At 40.7% G+C, this 20,099-nt stretch overlaps 1 protein-coding gene across 3 annotated transcripts in view; it reads left to right on the top strand.

Annotated features, from left to right (window-relative positions):
* Window positions 1-20,099, top strand: part of YME1L1 (YME1 like 1 ATPase) — a 40,141-nt gene that overhangs the window by 5,109 nt on the left and 14,933 nt on the right. For 2 of the 3 annotated variants that reach the window (XM_019531623.1, XM_019531616.1), the window contains exons 3-11: window positions 5,673-5,835; window positions 7,562-7,660; window positions 10,187-10,299; window positions 11,032-11,182; window positions 11,274-11,384; window positions 13,140-13,225; window positions 15,424-15,514; window positions 17,061-17,213; window positions 19,517-19,649. In XM_019531623.1, the coding sequence (XP_019387168.1) occupies window positions 5,673-5,835; window positions 7,562-7,660; window positions 10,187-10,299; window positions 11,032-11,182; window positions 11,274-11,384; window positions 13,140-13,225; window positions 15,424-15,514; window positions 17,061-17,213; window positions 19,517-19,649 (1,100 nt within the window). The remainder of the gene's footprint in view (window positions 1-5,672; window positions 5,836-7,561; window positions 7,661-10,186; window positions 10,300-11,031; window positions 11,183-11,273; window positions 11,385-13,139; window positions 13,226-15,423; window positions 15,515-17,060; window positions 17,214-19,516; window positions 19,650-20,099) is intronic. The other variant, XM_019531632.1, reaches the window with a different exon arrangement.

The following is a 20,099-nucleotide window of genomic DNA, read 5'->3' as shown; positions in this document are numbered from 1 at the left end:
AAAAAAAAAAAAAAAGTCAAGTAACTTGCATGTAATATTTAATACATCTTAAATGTGCATAAGATGATATGATTGTTATCTTCTGAATTCTGTATATGGTAATAAAAGGCCATTGAATTTATTTTTAAAACCCACCTTTTCTGTATGATTTTATGGTTCACTTTGATGAAACAATGTTGGGTTTGACGCAGCCTTTAAAGCAATAATGCTAACTTGTAAACAAAGTCATAAGCAGGAGTCTAAAGTTTAGATGTTGAGAAAGTATTGGAAACAGTAGGAAAAAGAATCCATAAGTTATGAACAAATAGAATACAAACTTTGTAAAAAAGAGATGTACTAAAGTACCGTAGCAGTTGTCAGGATATAAGAGGTAAAGTCCTTGCTTGTTAAGATCAACGACGTGACTAGTATGACTCGGGCAGTTTAAGAGGAAGGATTTGCTTCTGTATTTCAAACTTTCTTGATGACCTTGTAAAATGAAGAAAAGAAAGCTTGCTTGTAATAAACTTGGTTTTACTCTCCTTGCCAATTATTAGTTTGCTTTATTAGTATGCTTATAATAGTTTTGACTAGTTTTTTTGGTCTAATTAATTTCTTTTTATTTAATTAGTATTTCTTTTTGGCTCTTTTTTGTGCAAAGGCAAGTCTGTATTTATCTTTACCAAACTCTATGGGCACTTTTAACAAGTAACAGACAGAAAAACTTCTTGATGGGTAATTAGACTATAAAAAATAGTCCATAATGATTGGTCATTTCATGGAAATCACCTTGATTGTGCCTATTAGACTTTTCTTCTGTTCTCTCAATTTGTTCCTGAATTTTTTTTGGCATGACTGACATTTAGATTAAAACATGGGTTCATCAGTATGCTGATTCTCACTGAGACTAAAACTTTCAGAAGTACTTAATTTAGATTCCTAAATTTTCATGTCTTTATGGAAATTCAGGGCTATGTACCCACCAGCAATGTCCTCTGTACTCACCACTGTGTCCTGTTAGTGTTTCACAGCTTTCACAGACATTAGGGCTGAAAGGGACCTTGGAAGATCATCGAGTCCAGCCCCCAGCCCGAAGGGCAGGAAGTCAGCTGGGGTCATCGGATCCCAGCAAAATAAGCATCCAGTTTGCTCTTGAAGGTGTTCAATGTAGGTGCTTGAGCCACCTCTGATGGCATGTTGTTCCAGACCGTGGGGGCTCGGACAGTAAAGAAATTCTTCCTTATGTCCAGCCTGAAATGGTCTTGCAGCAGTTTATAACTGTTTGACCTCGTCATCCCTTGGGGTGCTCTGGTGAACAAACGTTCCCCCAGATCCTGGTGGTCACCATCAGATCACCCCTGAGCCTGCGCTTATCCGGGCTAAAGAGCCCCATGACTCTCAGCCTGTCATTGTAAGGTCTGCTTTCCTGACCTCTGATCATGCCTGTGGCTCTTCTCTGGACTCTCTCAAGCTTCTCCACATCCTTTTTGAATTGTGGAGCCCAAAACTGGATGCGGTACTCCAGCTGCGGCCTCACCAAGGCCAAGTACAAGGGGAGAATGATGTCCCGGGATTTACTTGACAAGCATCTGTGGATGCAAGCCAGCGTTTTGGTCGCTTTACTAGCTGCAGCATCGCATTGCATGGTCATGTTCATTTTGTGGTCAGTGATGATCCCCAAGTCTCTTCTGTAGTGCTAGCCAGCATAGCACTGCCAAGCCTATAAGGATGCTGCAGGTTTTTCCTCCCAAGGTGGAGAATCTTGCATTTTTTTCAGCGTTAAATACCATCGAGTTATCGTCCGCCCATTTGCTGAGCCTGTCCAGGTCAGCCTGGATAGCCTTCCTGTCTTCTGGTGTGGGTGCTTTGCCCCAAAGTTTGGTATCGCTGGTGAACTTGGCCAATCTGCTTCTGTCTCCACCATTAATGAAGATGTTGAACAATATGGGTCCAAGGACAGAGCCTCTGGGGACCCCGCTGGTCACAGGGTACCATGATGATTGACTTACGTCAATTACTACTCTCTCGGTCTGACCACGAAGCCAATTTCCCAGCCAGTGGATCATGGTGGACCCAAGGCCACAATTGGCCAGTCTCACCAAGAGGTGATCATGGGATACCAGATCAAAAGCTTTTTTAAAGTCAAGGTATATGATATCAATCTCTTCTCCCTTGTCCAGGTGATAGGTCGTAGAAGGAAATGAGATTGATCAAGCAAGACCTACCCGCAAGAAACCCGTGCTGGCTGTCCCTCAGGATGTTGGCATCGGCCAGTCCATTAAGGATGGCCTCTTTAATAAACTTTTCTTTGACTTTCCCCGGGATAGAAGTCAGGCTGATGGGCCTATAGTTAGCCGGCTCCACTTTCCTCCCTTTCTTGAAGATCAGCACCACATTGGCCCTTCCAGTCTTCAGCACTACACCACAGCACCAGGAGTTTTCAAAGATCCATGCCAGAGGCTGGGCTATGATGCTTGCCAGCTCCTTAAGTACCCGAGGGTGTAGATTGTTAGGGCTGGCTGACTTGAAGGTATCCAGCCTCTCAAGGTGTTCCTTCACAAGGTCAGTGTTAATGCAGGGCAGCGGATCTCCCTCTCCCGGACCTTCCTGCCCCATAGTGGGCATGGGTGTCCCACGGGACTGAAGAAAGACTGGTGTAAAGTACCCATTTAATAGGTTGGCTTTTTCCTGGGCATCAGTTGTCAGTTGTCCCATCTGGTTCAGCAGGGGTCCAATGTTGCCCTTGCTTTTCCTCCAGCTCCCCACATATCTGAAAAAGGATTTTTATTGTCCTTGATGCTTGAAGCTAGTTGGAGTTCAGTTGCAGCTTTGACACATCCCTGTGTCAGTTTATCTTGCATAATGATCAGGGAGTGACTACAGCTTGACTAGAATGACTAAATAGGTGTTTAGTTTGTTTAATGCCTTATTATTTTGTCAGTCAGTGAGATAACTTGTTTGCTTTTAAAACCAAGGCTATATTTTATAGTTAGTTTGTTTTCCTACCTAATCCACCTTTCTTCCTCTGTTTCTAACCATCTTCTAGGATAATTAAAACTCAGTGTTTTAAAAAGAGAAACTCCTTTTGTTTGCACTTATCCTCTAACACAAGTGTTTCTCAACCTGTGGGTTGTGACCCAAAAGTGAGTTGCAACAATATTTGAAAGGGTCTTGAGCAAGTCCCAGAAAAATGATGGAAAGCATAGGTTTCCCCTTGCAGGCTGGCAGTATTCCAGCCTGCAAGGAGCTGCTTGGGGCAGTTGGGCACATGTGCCTCTGCATGCGCACATGCACGTGGCCAGTATGCAGCCAGTCAGGTTGGAGGCCCAGGGCTTGGGGACTGTCCGGGGAGCGGGTGAGTGGATGGGGTGGGTGCCTGCTGGAACTGGGGGAAGGCGGCCAGGTGGCAAGGCTGCATTGGTGGGGAAAAGGAAGGTACCTGCCCCTCCAGTAGGGGAATGGGGGCGGCAGGGACCTGTGTGACTAGGCCTTTAATAGCAGTAGCCTCTTTTGGAAAATGAACAAGATATTTTTCTTACATTTCAAAGACTATTTCATTCAAAGTTGATTAACTCATGGGAGATTCAGAAGCCTTTAATTGTGCTTCCATGTATGAATAAAACGAGGTCTCAAGGGATCAAATCTAATAGTTCTAAAATTTTTGTGGCCTGGCTAGCACTGGCGAGGTAGGCTATTCTTGTACCACCTCTAAATAAGCTCCCTGGGCCAATGCCCCATTTGCCCACCTCTAGTTATGTCTCTGCATTATGACAAAAAATAGTTCAGATCTCTAAGAAAAAAAAAGTGGTATTTTATTTATCTCATGTGACATTTTAGTTTCCAGGCAAACGGCAATTTGACATAGATCACATGTAAATATGCAGTTTATTCTAGTTTAGCATAATTAAAATGTAAAATCAGAATCTGAAAAAAATAATGCTTGTTAAATGTATATAAATAAGATGTTTCCCTGGTTTGCAATAAAAAGTCCCAAATCTAGTCTAAGAGCTATAAATCAGTTGCAAACCAATCCATATGTATCTGCTTCTAGATACTTATGGGTTGGTTTGTATTTAAGAAAGTAACATAAAAAAATCCAATGTAATACAAAATTAAAATTGCTTTTGAAATCAGGGTATCCTGCTTTGTGGGTTAAACCATTTCATCCTGCTTCCTTGCCTACCTTTTGGATTTTCCCTTGTATTTATTTCTATGTAGTTAACCCAGCTTCTAATTCTTACAAAATTTCACCTAGTCAAATAGCTATAAAGGAGATAACATTGAAACATGTGGTAGACTTTAATTAACTCAGTAGGTTGCTGAGGTATTCATCCCAAAAATGTCAGCCTTTTTGTGGATGTCACGAAAACAAAAGCTTAGATTCTGAACACTAAACAGGACCATCTCTTCAACAGTTGATTGAAAGCAATGTTTTTTTCGTAAATAAAGTTTATTCCACTTACTTGCCTATTAAATGCATGCATAATTCAGTTAACTACATAACAAGGCATAGGTTGCTCTTTTTATGCCTATTGCTTACATTGCAGTGAACATCACAGCCAGCAACTTTTTGAATACCACAAGATTAAACAACCCAGCTCCTGTCTGACAGGAGCCAGAGGGCTTTGATGGTGAGGGGCATTGTCTAGGCATAGACAGAGCCCTTCCCTACCCTCCATTCCTTCTGAAATTCCCTGACTCTGTGGGTCAGATCAAATTCCTCTGTGGACCAAATGCATCCAGCAGGCCATATGTTTGCCAACCCCTGCCTTAGGTTCTTAAAAACTTTTTGGCTCTGCTTTTCATGGTGTACTGCAGTTGTACTGATTTGCACTGCACCGGTAATGGAGCTGACATGGGATAGTCATTTTCAAGGCTTCTAAAGCAGCCTCTTAACTGACTAGGTCCTTGTAATTTCTAGGCTCAGTGGTTAGGAACCTTTAATAGGGTTCATTAAGCATGCTGCAATTGTTCCTGCGGTTAAGGAGAATAATATACAGTGAGTTGGGATAAGTGTATATAGCCTTTTTTTTTTTTTTTTCCCAGTCCCCAGGCCATCAAGCATCCTGTAGAACCATATGCATTTTAAATTAATATTGTTAGGACCTGCAGTTCGGGCTTTTGCTATTTAGTCAGATTGTGCATTAGGTAGAATAAAGCATTTTTCTCCATACAAAATGGCAAGCGTTCCAATTAAAACAGAATACAGCTGCATCCTTCACCCCAACCACCCCGAAGGGTGCAAATGAGGATCGCACGTCTTTTTTTTTTTTTTTAATGTATGGGAATCACCACCATGCATGATTCCCTGGGTTAGGGAGAGAACAAATACATGGTTACCCTAGTAGAAGCACACATCTAATTTTTTGCACGTGCAGGATAGAATTAGATTTTTTTAATGTGGTCAAAAATAGATTTAAATTTTTTCCCTTAAACCTAAATCATTATATTTTTGTATTTTTCTTCATATAGGTAAGTGTTTCATTTTCAAATTCAAACTAGCGTAAAAGCTAAAAAATAAAGCTTTTGGGATGTAAGCAGTTTTCACTCAAACACTTTTTTCTTTCTGGTATTTCTCTTAAGACATTCTATTCCTGTTTTAGTGATAGAATTCTTTTTTCCTGATGTGATATTAATATTTGCCTTCTGTCTGACTTCAGATTAACATCGCTAACCTCCCTATTGTATTACAGCCTGTTGTTAATCTGAGAGAGATGGGCCTATCTGATCTGAAAGTTAACGAGCTCAATGAACTAAGGAACAGGTTGCTTCCTGGCCTTTATGAAGAAAACAAAACTTCGTCCCAATGGCATGTGTCTTATGTCTCTGCACAGTCCTTCTTTGAAAATAAGCATGGTAAGTACTAGTGAAAAATCAGTTATTCAACTTTAAAAGTTAACGTGCATAGAAAATCAAACCATGGATGTTATGCTATACAGTGAATCATGAAGATGGTAACAGTTTAGACCAGGGGTCTTCAACCATTGGCCAGATCTGGCCTCTGGCACTGTCTCTTTCAGTCCTCTGTGCTAGATTGGGCACATGGAGTAGTGCAGGGCCTCATCCTGGTGTGTGGGGACAGGCAGGGATTGTATGGGTCTGATCTTGGTCAGGCAGAGGTGGTGGAGGACCTCTGGGGCCCGATGCCAGCCAGTCAGACTGGCTCTGCAGTACTCATCTGGCCCCTGGGACTAAAATCATGAGCATCACTGGTTTAGACAGGTATTCTATTTCTGTTTGAAGGAGTTCCAAATTAAAAAAAAAAATCAAATTGGCTTCAGTGTTACTAATAACTCCTAATTATTTTAAGTGAAAAATAAATAAGCAGCTTATCTTGATGATAAGAAAACAATCTTTAGTGGACAGTTTTGCAATTTGCCACTTCCCTCATGCTCTGTAAGTGTTGTCAGAGACAGGCAGCTCCCAGTGTGCTAAAGTAGAACCCATGAGCTGGTATCTCAAATGCTACCTGTGCTGCGCAAAAAGGAAAACTGGGGATTAGTGTCACTTTATGGAGGAAGTGCATCCTGACTGGACACAGATGCAATAAATGTTTTCCGGAGATAGGAGTGTGGTTAAAAGAGAGTTGTGAGCTGTCTGTCTTTAATCTGTAAAATTTCTGTAGCTTAGACTGTTGATTCTACTCCAGGCAGTTAAGGGAAGGTTACTGATCAGAATCCTCGGCAAGGAATGCTTAGATGCTTAATGCCTTTTTTTGACTTCTGTCTTTACAGACAAAAATCTATAGTGCGATGGTAGGTACAGTTGGCAGCAGGGAGGTTGGGGTGGGTGGGTTTTAATCAGTCTAGATTAGGGAAAATGAGGGTTACATAATTTTAAAGCAACTCAAAAAGTAAATATCAACATAAATCCTATAAGCCACTGAAGCTCTGGATGTTTGTTGAGATTCTAGTTCTGCAACTATGTCCATATTGATAGATCCCTATGTAGGTTTAATTTAATATTTTTCCTCTGGAAGTTCTAATTCAAGGATTCTGGTATAGGTGTCATGCACAGAATTCCAGTATCTTAAAATAGTGGCGCACAGCTGAATCCAGTTCATGGGTCTCCTAGTGCCACAGTTAATGCTGCCACCACTGTCCTGCAGGCTGGATGGCATGGCCCTAGTTGCTGGATTGTGCCAATACCAGGTCTGTCTGGCCAAATCTGGTGCACCAACCCCATGCTGGATATAGCCTCATGGCTAGATACATTGATCACCATTGTCACAAACCATGTGTATGTTGTTAGTAATGGCTTCTTCGTTACATTACTCTAGAACAGGGGCAGGCAATTATTTGGGGTGGATGGTCACTTACTGAGTTTTGGCAAGCCATCGAGGGCTGCATGATGGGCAGCCAGGGGCAGAAAAATATTAATTTTCTGAATTTTTTAGGGCCCCCGTGGGTCAGATTGAATGGCTTGGCAGGCTGCATCCGGCCCATGGGTCACTTTTTGTCCACTTGCTCTAGGAAAGCATATAGACACTTAAATTAAACATTATTAGGAATAATATGAATAAAGTTTTGTGTGAATATTAATTTCCATTTTATAGTCTTGATTTACTTTAATCTTTTTCTAGGTTTCACAGATATTTTTAGTACTTTGCGCTCCTCTTACTTGTACAGACAGCCACGTAGACCCCTCCAAAGATTGTGTTCAGATCTTCGGCACTGGCCAGGTATGAAACATCTACTGAGACAAGATGACTTTAATTTCATAGATTTTATAGACATTTGGGCTGGAAGGGACCCCAGAGGATTATCGAGACCAGCCACCTGCCCCAGGGGCAGGAAGTCTGCAGGGATCATAGGATCCCAGCAAGATAAACATCCAAATGTGTATTGAAGGCATTCAGAGTCGGTGCTTGAACTGCCTGTGGCAGCAGTCTATTTCAAACCTTGGGGGCTTGGACAGTAAAGAAGTTCTTTCTTATATCTAGCCTGAATCGGTTGCAGCAGAGTTTTTGACCATTTGATCTTGTCATCCCTTGGGGCGCTCTGGTGAACAGATGTTCACCCAGATCCTGATGAGCACCCCTGATAAACTTATAGGTGGCCATCAGATCACCCCTGAGCCTGCGCTTTTCATAAGGTCTGTTTTCCTGACCTCTGATCATGCACGTAGCTCTCCTCTGCACTCTCTCAAGCTTTTCCACATAGTTTTTGAATTGTGGAGCCCAAAACTGGATGCATTACTCCAGCTGTGGCCTCACCAAGACAGAATACAAGGGGAGAATGACGTCCCAGGATTTGCTTGAGAAGCATCTATGGATGCAAGCCACCGTTTTGATCACTTTACTGGCCGCAGCATCACACTGAAGGCTCACGTTCATTTTGTGGTCAACCATGACCCCCAAGTCCCTTTCATCTGTATTGCTAACCAGCGTAGCACTACCGAGCCTATAAGGATTCTGCAGGTTTTTCCTGCCAAGGTGGAAATCCTTGCATTTTTTCGGTGTTGAACACGATCAGGTTCTTGTTTGCACATTTCATGAACCTGTCAAGATCTGCCTGGATCACCCTCCTGTCCCCAGTTGTGGATGCTTTACCCCAGAGCTTGGTGGTGTTGGCAAACGTGGCAGGTCTGTTTCTGACACCAGTGTCCACATTATTGATGAAGATGTTAAATAGTATAGGCCCTAGGACAGAGCCTTGAGGGACCCCACTGGTCACAGCGCGCCAAGATGATTTAGCTCCTGTCGACCACCACCATTTATGTGACATTTTCCTGGGGAATTTTACTAATTCTGACAGAAGGCAGTCATGCAGCAAATATTAACACATTTATGGGAATATGTTATATTTAAAAGGCAAATTAAGGACCCCATATCTTTTAATTATTTTGGGGTGGGGGGGGACTTGAATGGGAAATGCTCTTGGGCAGACCAACATGCTTCCTAAGCAGTCAGTAAATGTGATGTAATTAACAGATTATGCTTTAGAACGATGATGATAATGTATCACTTTTTTTAGCATACCATGTAAAGTACTTGACATTATTTTACACATTATATAAGGAAAACCAAATAAGGACTAACTTTTGAGCCATAAGGAGGAAGAGCCTACAATGGTACAACCTTGCTTTATTTAACAAATCTCTTTCCTTCTGTCTCAGTTCCAGATCAGTTCATAGGACCTTTGATATGTTGACCACCTTCCCCAGGTCATACTGCTCAGTCCTGGTCTATACTACATAGATCTCAGTTTTATGCCTCTATAACTATGAGTGCATCTGCACTCACTGCTCCTCTGTGGCAAGAAGCCATTTGTTCTTGCAGAGCATCATCAATTCTGTGTGCAGCAGAAAGCTTTTTCAGGTAGCAGCTGGTGTGTCACAGGATGCACTGCATGACCTGTCGCTATAGCTCCATAACTAGTGGAAGCTGGGAGTGGGGATGCACTCTGGCAGGTTCACTGTACTTGTCAGCACTGCAAGTTTTATGCCAGCAGATGATAAGCCTTTAGAAATCAGGCCTCTAGCAGGCACCTTTCCTTGGGGTAGGAACCTGGATTCCTCTTTGTCCAGACCAGGACAGAGCTGTGCTCCCATAACAATTAACATGATTTTTTTTCCAGAAGATCTGAGATTTAGTTCACTATGCCAGGCTGCTCTCTCCTAGTGAAAATGGTAGTTGGTTAGTATGGTTAGTAGTCAGCCAGCGTTCACAGTGTGAAATAACATTTATTTAAGACAAAGCTTTACTGAGAGAACATATCACAAAGCACTGAACAGCTTGCAAGTATGCTTATTTTAGAAAGTACTGCCCATTGTTCCCATAGTTCTCTGAAACATACAACACTGTAATTTCAGTTCTTTGTTCCAATATGTGTATGTCAGACCTCAGATGAAGACTGTCTTCATAACATTTGCCACCTTTGTCAAACCTCTTGATCCAGAACAACTCAGTTTGTGCTGTTATTTTTCCACTCTTGTAACTCAGGGTAGAAATTCTTCTTTTAACATTCATCTCCCCTCCCTGGTGACTCCAGTTTCAAGAATAAATCCACCCCTGAACCTAGAACAAAAAAAAAAATACATATGCCATTTAAATCTTGTTACAAGAGTATTTTTAACAATCTGTGTGTCCATAACATCTGTCATAACTCTGTACAATATTCCCTGAATAGCTCATGGTTTCAGAACATTTATATCTGTTACACCTTCATTATTTAATAGAAAACTTTCCATTACCATTATTTCAAAGTTTTCATGCAGTCTCGGGGCTTTAAGACTTTGAAATCAAGAGCAAGACGTCTACAGTCAACGTCTGAACAGCCATTAAAAGAATCACAAGATGTAGTTCCTTCATTTCTAAAGGTAAGCATGCTGGTTCTATTATAAAATTAAGATCCGATGAATACATTCAGTTACGATGCTTCAATTAGATAATAAGATAATAATTAGATAACAAACAGAAAAATTGGCATTTCCCCTACCCTTGACAATGCATGTGAGACTTGCCTTTTTATGTTGCCTGGTATAAGGATTTGGTCCATTAACTTGTTAAAGTCAGCAGATTTGAAATGCAGAAGTGCAAATTCTTCAAGCTATGAAAATGAAATATTTTAATATTTCACACAGTCTCTTTATAATTTCCTGAAAGTAGTCTGGAGAGCAGTGAAACACTATTATAAGCAGAAAGTCCACTAGTTTATCTTCTTAACTTTGTATATGTTTTTGGTAAAACAGCAGTTGAGTTTTAACAGAACAAAATACAGTATTACTTATGGCCAGTATTTTTAAAATGTATTAACTTGCTGGCCTAAGCAAATGCCCTCCTGGATCAACATTAATTTGCTTTAATTTAAATTTAGTAAATCCAATCATCAAACGTGGAGAAGCCACATGATGAAATTACTGAACTATTTATTGTGTCATGGATGCATGCATCCAGTTCTGTAAGCTGAACAGAAGCACATAGCTAAAATCTGACTGTTTTTAATTGTATGGGTCAGGCTACCTCAGTAACATGTATTTTTCTATATGTGAACATTAGTAAAATGGCTGTAAATTAACTTTAGTCTGCAATATATATATATATATATTTAGAATCTGCTTTATAGAGACCCAGAACCTGAAGTGGAAAGATTAGATAAGCTAATGAAATCACTAAACATACCGGAGGCTCATCAGGATGCTTTTAAAACTGGTTTTGCTGAGGGCTTTTTGAGACTGCAAGTGCTCTCACAACCAGTTAGTGGTAAGTTGCTTTAGTTTATTTAATCATTTTCTCATATTTGGAAAGTAGCTTGCTTCATCTTATTTAAAACATCTCTTGTTTTCTTTTACAGATTCCTTAAGACGAGCACGGTTATATCTTTTTTTTTTTTGGGTGCTGCTTGTTACTTACACTGTCTTCAAATCCCCATTTTTATCTGGTAAAGGCTCCTTTTCTGATACTGGTTTGTTAACTTTTCATTCTTTTAATCTTTCACTTTGTGCTGAACATGTAAAAAGAGAAACTAAGTAAAATATGTATTTTACAATGCATTATGAATATTTTATGGTAACAGTTCAAGATATGGAAGGAACCTTAAAATATTTATTGCTTTTGGCTAGCACGATTCAGAGGGGAATATTTTAGACATCTAAATTTGTTTTCTTTTTCTGTTAGTGTATTCGTTTCTCGGACACCCCTGTGGTTCAGTGGTGGAATCCTTGTCTGATACGTGGGAGACCCGGGTTCAATTCCCAGATGCTTACACAACTACAGCCAAGAAGGCACTAAACATCTGGACTCAGTTAGGCCTTTGAATTTTGTCTCAATGGCCTAAATGAGGGATGGAAGGTCTGGGCAGCCTGTACTCCTCCATATTCCTGCCTAGGCATATGCGTCAAAGGTCTGGGTGACCTCTCATGCATACACCATGATCCGGAAGGATCCCAGTTGCCAAACCATCCCTATTCGTTTCTTGACTTTCTCTATAAAACAAAGCATGTATTAGCAGGAAGGATAAATTGGATTGTTCCTGTTATGGGCAGTATCCTAGAACACATGTGACTTTTGTCGAACTTATTCTTGTCATCAGTTTGAGAAAAAGACATTTTCCCATGTTAGGCTGACATCAAAAGGGAGTTACTTGCTAATGAGTAGGGCAATGGTTCTCAAATGGTATGCTACAAGACCCTCTTGTGGGTGCCGCAACCCAGGCACTGCTGCTGCTATAGTGACAGCAGCCAGGTAAAAGTGCCCTGTGTGCAGGCTGCAGCATGTGCACTCTCCTTTTTGAAGTAAGGTTCCCTGACCTTAAAGCAGACAAAAGAGTCAACTTGACTGTAGCTCCTCCTGGTCCATTCTTCTTCCTCTCTCCTCTTGGGAATGGAGGTGCGTGACACAGTTCCATGTGTCCCACACACCTCTCTCTGGGAGATGTCCTGCAGGCTTGGACCAGAAAGGCTGCAGCATGAGTCAACTCTCGTGCCTGCTTTAGGCTGATATGAGAACCCTAATGCAGGAATAGGAAGTGCGTGTCTCACAGTCCTTTCTGGTCTGTTGGTGCATTAGGTGTGTGGGGCAGGTTTCCCTGGAGGTAGTTGCCCGTGGTTGGGAACTGTTGAGGCAAGCTGAGCACAGTAGGGGTTCTCAAACTGTGCCATCCCTTTGCAACTTGTTGTGGTTCGGGGTGAGGGGAAGAGAGGTGCCCTAACTAAAAAGATTAAGAACCATTGAACTGGGGACCTATATCATAGAAACTATTATAAGATAATTCATGATGATGCTTGTTGGTACTGCTCAGAGTGGCCAGAAATGGAGAGGCATGTAAATACTGAGATTCTTCCATGTGAACTAGAGCATATTGTAGGGGCATTGCAAAGAAGTTTGTACATAACTGTCCTTGCATACTAGTTTGTGAATAGAGGGCATTGTCCTGAGCTATGAAGGAATGGGTCACTAAGATGGACAAAAACATTTAGTCTCAAAATTGCTGAATTGTCTTAAAAATGTATGTAGAATAAATGTAAATCTTTGTTGTTAAACAACTATAAAATACTTAGTATTCTAGTTGGATACTTTCTATAAATGGTGACCTTGCTTTAAAAATGGCATATGTAGGATTTAAGAGGCAGATTAACAGGGTAGATCCATTCAAATGTAAAATGTGGCCTTGAAATTAGACCTGTTATATAAATTGACAGATCTTTTTGTGGTTCTCCAGTCGTAGGCTTTCGGACAACATCAGGACTTGATGTAGCAATTGATCCAAGTCAAGTGAAAAATGTCACCTTTGAACATGTAAAAGGGGTAAGCTCAACTGTTAGCTTTCTGTTAACTATTTGTTTGCCAAATCAGGATTGACATGGAAAAAGATTAGGTTTATCTAAGTATATGCAGAAGCAGTTGCCTTTTGCTTTAAACAGTTTTTAAGATCTAAACTTGTAGTTTGGATTAAATGAAATCATAATAAAAAATGAAAAATAAGAAAACCACACTAAAAGAAAACTACACTGGTGTTCCCCAATTGTTCAGTCTGTAGCAGAGAACCAGTAAAACTTTTAAGTCCAGATAAGTATTTACCAGCTATTTTTTTTTAAATTACTATTATTTTTATTTTTTTGGCACAGAATGGGGGAACCAGACCATGAAATGGGTTTTTTCTTCCTTGGGTCAGAATATTATTGACTCCCCATCTATGAGTAAACGTTAGTAAATTCTATTAGGAGACATAAAATGTATGTTTCAGTCAGCCTGTGCTAGATTTTGTTTGCATCTACAATCATTGCTATTTGTTGGCAGTAACTGCTTACAGGCAGTGTTGTTTCTACCAAGCCAGTATTGCCCTTGGACATGTCCAATCGCAAGTGCTAGGAAGTCTGAATGTTTCTCTTTAGCTCCCTTTGTTCCGTGGTGGAAACAAATTCAAGAGGTAGCAATTTTCCTGCCTTTTAAATCCCTGTTGTGGTCCTGCTCCAGAAGTGATTTTGATTTCTCTGAAATAAATAGTTGTGACAATTTCATGTGAAAGCACCATAGAGTGAGTTTCAGTAAAGTATCACTTTGACATGGGATTTAATTTATATTTCATTTGATATCTCTTGCTTTAATTCCTTACTATATGGGTAATGTTTATGTTTCCTTTTCAGATATTGGGGATACACTCTGTTAATGTCAATCAATTGAACTGTCCAAAATTATGTTTTAATATGTCTCACTGTATGGCAAGAAACAATTAAACGGTTTGGGGTTTTTGCTATAGGCACATTCAATTTGTTGAGTTTCAGATTGTACTGTGAGAACAGTGGTCGCTTTCCTGCTTTGAAAGCCAGATATCAAAAGGGGGAGAAGTGCTGAGACAATAAAAATTCAGGGAAGTAAATCTTTTGATCGTCTCAGGAAAATTGGTCAGAAATGGACAAATAGGTCAGCCATGACAACTGTTGCTCGCTTTCCTGGTCTGGGTTGACATTTCTTGGTCTGGTCAGGACTCTTTCCTTTGGTGATTATCCTTAGGCTGGACAAAGCTGCATGACCCATCTCATGTTGCTGTGCTGCCTGTGCTGTGCCTTTTGATCTGGTAAACACCTGAGGAAGGAAGGATGGAGGAAAGCTAGTGGAACCAGGGACATAAAAAGACACAAGGGGAGGGGAATACAAATCAGGATCTTGCACATAGCAGAAATATGGTTCTTCTGGCCCTCGTGTTGGTAGTCAGGTGTTTGTAATCTGTGGGCTGGATATCCCAGTGATCAATTTTCACCAGTAAAGGTCTTGCCTTTGAAGAAAAGCAAAGAATTTCTCTCTAGGTCTGTTTCTGATGCCTTGAAGACTAGGGCACAGAATGGGGGAGAAAAAGAACAACAAAGCTAGATGCAACTTCTTTCTCTCTGGTGCTGAGTCTTTTTTTCTCTACCAATAATGTTGCAATCCGGCCCAAGATAATGACTTACCAGCCAGCAAAATTTGTACCACTCTCGGGCACTTTAGGACACTGCTTTTAGCTAACTTCCTGGTCCAAAGCTCATGAGGGAATGATATCTAGGCAGGTTAAGTCAAGCTTATTAACCGAAGATCAAGACAGAAATTATATCCATACTCATCTCCTTTTACAGGATGATGTAGCCTACATGGTTGTATCAGCAGATCTTTGGACTACTTCAGTTTTTGTGTGTGGGGTTTGTTTGGTTTTTTTGGTTTGTTTGGGTTTTTTTGTGGGTTTTTTTAAGCTCTTGCTGGTGTTTATAAAGCAACTTTAGGTTAGAGAGTGGGGTTAACTTTTTGCTCCCTTGGGCAAAATTAGGGTATAGGCCTATACAGAACAACTCCATATAATATGTTTTGCTAGTCCAGTAGTGATTTCCTTTTCCAGCACATTTCTTCTCTAGGTTTAAGTTTGTTTCCTAATATAATTTACAGATAGTTATGGATGAGCTTTGACACTGAAAAAAAAGCTCTGTTTGATACTAGTGTTCTGTGACATTTCCTGGCATATTTCAAATATGCAGGTGGATGAAGCCAAACAAGAATTGCAGGAAGTTGTGGAATTCTTGAAAAATCCACAGAAATTTACTGTACTAGGAGGTAAACTTCCAAAAGGTAAGAATCTTCTCCAAATTGGAAATACAGATCGTTCATAACAGTAACTGTCCCAATGGTATTGTACTGTGGTGCTATTCTAAAAAAAAAAAAAAAAATTAAATTGTTTAACTGTGTGATGATATCCTTGCAGTTAAAAAGGATCAATTTCCAGCTGAACTGTTGAAGTAAATCTGAAAGTTGCCTTGAATCCTCAGTACTATTCCTGCTTATTGTGTTTGAACAAGAGATTGATATACATGCATAGATGGTGGATCTACATGCTTGTGGGGTGTCTGCAAACTCCTGACTTCCTGCTTCCCTTATCTTGATCCACACTGTGGCTGCCTCCAGCTTGAGCTGTTCTACCAGGGGCTGCATGGAGGTTAGGCTGAAGCTGAAAGACATACAGGCAGCTCCAGTCCCCCACTGCTGCAGATGCCTCAATCATCTTTAGAGTCCATGCTGTAAGAGCTGAGCTTAGGCAATGGGAGGGTGATAGTGATGCACAACTAGAGTCTGTAAACTAGTGAGGGATACCCAGGGGTGGGGCAGAGGTATAGCTAGCTATTTCTGTGTCCTGATCACAGAAGGGGTGTGGGGAGAGGGTTGTGCGGGAGAATGGGGGAGAAGGGTTACATGCTGTCTTACCTGCCTATAGATCATGGCTTCAAAAACATTAAAATGGCATGACTGTGAAAGGGCTAAGGTAGTAGCTGAGGAGGAGGAGCAGGATTATGAGGGGAATCCTGACTGGTCTGCCCAGTCAGAGCTGCTCAGTCCCTTGCCAGCGTTCTGGTGCCCCCCCCCCCCATTGTTACCAGCTGGGACGTGTTGCAGTCATCCACCCCTTGTTATGTTACTGTCCAGAGTGTGGGGGAGAGTTAAGGGAGCAGGCACAGGAAGGGGGCACCTGCCAACTGCTCCCATGTCCCCAGCTGACCCTGGGGGTTGTGGGGAGCAGCTGGATTGAGTGCCAGGCTCAGTTGGAGACAGCTGCAGTAGTGAGTACATGCCTCTTTTTCATATCGGCTCCACAGTGTTCTTGAGGTTTAAACACTGATATTAGGTATGGACAATACATGTCTTTGCCAGTAGCTTATAACTACTTGTGACCAAAACTTTTATCAAAGATGCTTGATCTCACTGAAAGCTATAACATCATAAACTTAATCTAAAACCCACCTGTGCTAATAAGAGAATTTTAATGCGTTTAAAATAGTCTTGTGTTTTGTCTGAAGAAGGAAGTTTGTAGGGTAATTAAAAAAATTGAAATCAGTCATCCATTGAGCTAGGTGCCTCATTTCTTGCATGTTAGCTTCTGTTAAGATATTTAACTCTTGCCCAGCCTTCCCTCGTACTTTCATGTTTCAAATAAGGATCAAAGCATAAATAAATAAATAAATATACAAAATGGCATTCTTTTGTGTAACATCCATGGTGAAATCATGGTGCCAAATGTGTTTCAAATAGAGTATAAACATTGCATTAAAGCGAGGTGTAAAGTTTTTCTCATTATTTTTAAAGACTGGAACTGTATTAATACGACTGTTTTTCTTTCTTTCAGGTATTCTTTTAGTTGGCCCACCTGGTACAGGCAAGACTCTTCTGGCCCGAGCTGTGGCTGGTGAAGCTGATGTTCCATTCTATTATGCTTCTGGGTCAGAGTTTGATGAGATGTTTGTTGGTATAGGAGCTGGTCGAATCCGAAGTCTGTTTAGTAAGTTAAATATGTGGTGTTCAGTAAAATTTTCATGTACATTTACTAATTGCAGCGTCTCATGAGGTCTAATATGATTTTGAAATGAAAAAGTAGCATGCCTCATGCATAGCCACTGATAGTGCAGGAACCTATGGTTTTTAACAGCTGACTCTAATTTAAACAAATTCTAAGAAGTGTAAGATTGTTTCAGTAAGTTAGTTAATGCTTCAGTCTGTTGCGGGCTACATGTTAAGAAAGTGATTTAGCTGCTGTTTCATGGTACAACTAACATTATTACTAACCCTGTGATTTAGGAAACCAAATATGCCTTTCCAGTTCTAAAGAAAAAAAACGCCCAATGTAAAGAAAACCTAACTAGCCCTTTGCCATGGCCATTTTGCTTGTTGTATACAGTGGAGTCGCAGCTTATGCGGGGGTTAGGTTCTAAAGTCAGCACAAGGTGAAAATCGCGTATAGTCAAAATTAATTAAACACTAGAATCACACTCAGCACCGTGAGATGCTCACACTGTGAGAGGCACGTGGGAACTGAGACCAACTGAGGGAACAGCAAATTCATGTTTCCCATCTCACGCTCACTCCGGAGCATACGCTCATTGAGTGGAATGGCAGGCGGAATCCTGCACTAATTTAAATTGTTATTTTTCTCTTTTTTTTTTTTTTTCTGAGCACGTATAGTTGAATTTGCATGAGTTAAATGCATATATGATGCGACTGCACTGTATATTGCCTTTTTTTCACCTTCTGTTTTTCTTTCTCAACTCAATACAGTGGGAAAGAGGGCAGTGCTGCACTCGGTAGGTAAGAGCCACAGGGCAGTGCTGGCTGTTGTCAGCACTGGCATGACTGGGTGGCAGCAGCAGCCATTATTATTTTTGCATACCCTTCACCTCCTGAGACAGCTCTGGCTCCTCTCCTTTCTTAGTTACAGATGCTTCTTTTGTAGTAGCTTTCTCTTGGTTACCTGTTATAGTATCTGGCAGGTTGTGAATGCTAGCACAATATATAGTCAACCCAAATTGGTAAGATTGTGTATAGTCAGACTTACTGTTTCTTTGCGTTAGTCCAGGGGTGCTTAAACCCTTGGCTCATGGGTTAGATCCATCCCCTGGAGCCATGTTATCTGGCCTGTGGGGCTCCCTACAGATTTGTGGAGAACCACACATTTGTGGAGACTGTGGTCATACATGTTAGATTGGGTGCGTAGGGTGGCATGGTGCTCAATCCTGGCACAAAGAGCCAGAACATTGGGTGCCACTGGATTAATTAGTTTCTTTTCTTTTTTTTTCTCTTTTCAAGCACCAAGATAAAAGAAACACACAAAGATAATGGGAAATCCACAAAAGTAAATGTAAAGGACCTAAGAGCAAGTGCAGCTCTTGAAACTCACTTTTAAAAAATGTAGATCTCAAGTTGATATCCCTTTTGGTTCATAATTTAAAATTGGATTAGTTTATACTTTTATAATATTTGGTCTCTACCTCCATGAATTGAAGTTTTGTTACTTTAAGGTATTATCGTCTGAATTAATAGTCTAAATTTTCATAAAAACTAAAGCTTTGAAAATACACAAATCTAAGTTTAATAGAAATGTTCTTCTGTGATTTCAGGTCCCAGGAGACACTGAAAAAGAAGTTTCCCTATCACTTACTCTTTTTTGTCCCTGTTTTTGAAGACTTTTATTACATATTTTATGTTAAGAGGAAACTCTTGATGAGAAAGATGTGAGCAAGCTCTTAAAATTTAAGACAGGGCCAGTTCTGTGGCTGCCACTTCTTCAAAATTTCTTTCCCTTTCCTCATCAGTAGTCCTTAAATGTGATTCTTGAAAGCAATGGTGGCCACTTGTTTTGGCTGGCATGGTACAAATTCAGCCCTCATCCTCCCTGTGTGCCACTGATCCCAACCTCCACTGACAGGTTTGAGTCCTGGAGTGGAGGCAGAGGGACTTTAGCTTGTGGCCACACAGAACAGAGTGAAGACCCAGGGGGGACAAAGGAGGGCAGAGCCATGGAAGAGTTGTTGCAAGAGAAGTGTCACCATCAGGAGCCATGTTAACCCATCCATCCCATGTGCTGTAGCTGCTGCGGATATACATGGAGCTTGAGGATCCAAAGTCCTGAACTCGGTGGCAGCTAGAGGGACCTGGTTAACTTGGCTTTTTTTTTTTTGGTATGATCCCTGATACCTCTTTTTGGAGCGGTATATGAATTGTAAAATCCTCGTAGTAGATGTTGCCTATAACTTGCATGGTGGGAACAGATTGATTTCAAATAACCTTAAACTATGTTTATGTTATCAGAGGAGGCAAAAGGAAATGCACCTTGTGTTATATTTATTGATGAGTTGGATTCTGTTGGTGGAAAAAGAACTGAATCTGCAATACATCCCTACTCCAGGCAGACCATAAATCAGCTTCTTGCTGAAATGGACGGGTAAATATTTTTCCTTTTTTGATCATTAGTTATTTGATTGATATTCTATAATACATGAATGAGCAACCCTGTTTTGTAAAGCTAAATTACCTCACCAGCCTTAATGTTTGAATGAGAAACAACAACATTCGGCAAATAATGTTTGATAAGAAATGTATAACATTGTTATATTAGTAGTCAGAAGCAGAGGGACTGGTGGTATGGAGAAGGACACCAGTTTGCGGCAGTGCAGATAGAATTTCATTTCAGGGGGATCCTGGGAGGATAGAGTGCTTGCTAGTCTAAAGGGCGAGTGTAAATGAAAAGTGAATTGGGTCTGGCTTTACACTGGCTAGAAATACTGCTTACTTTTCACAGATATGAACAATTCCTTCTATCTTGTGCCAAGGCACAGTTGCTTAGTAAATCCAAGACTGCTTCATACCTGTGTGCATAGGCTTTTTTTTTTTT

Source organism: Crocodylus porosus, unplaced genomic scaffold (genome assembly GCF_001723895.1).
Source record: "Crocodylus porosus isolate Cpor-Errol unplaced genomic scaffold, CroPor_comp1, whole genome shotgun sequence".
In the NCBI taxonomy this organism is placed as follows: Eukaryota; Metazoa; Chordata; order Crocodylia; family Crocodylidae; genus Crocodylus; species Crocodylus porosus.
This window is presented reverse-complemented; position numbering and strand designations above follow the sequence as displayed.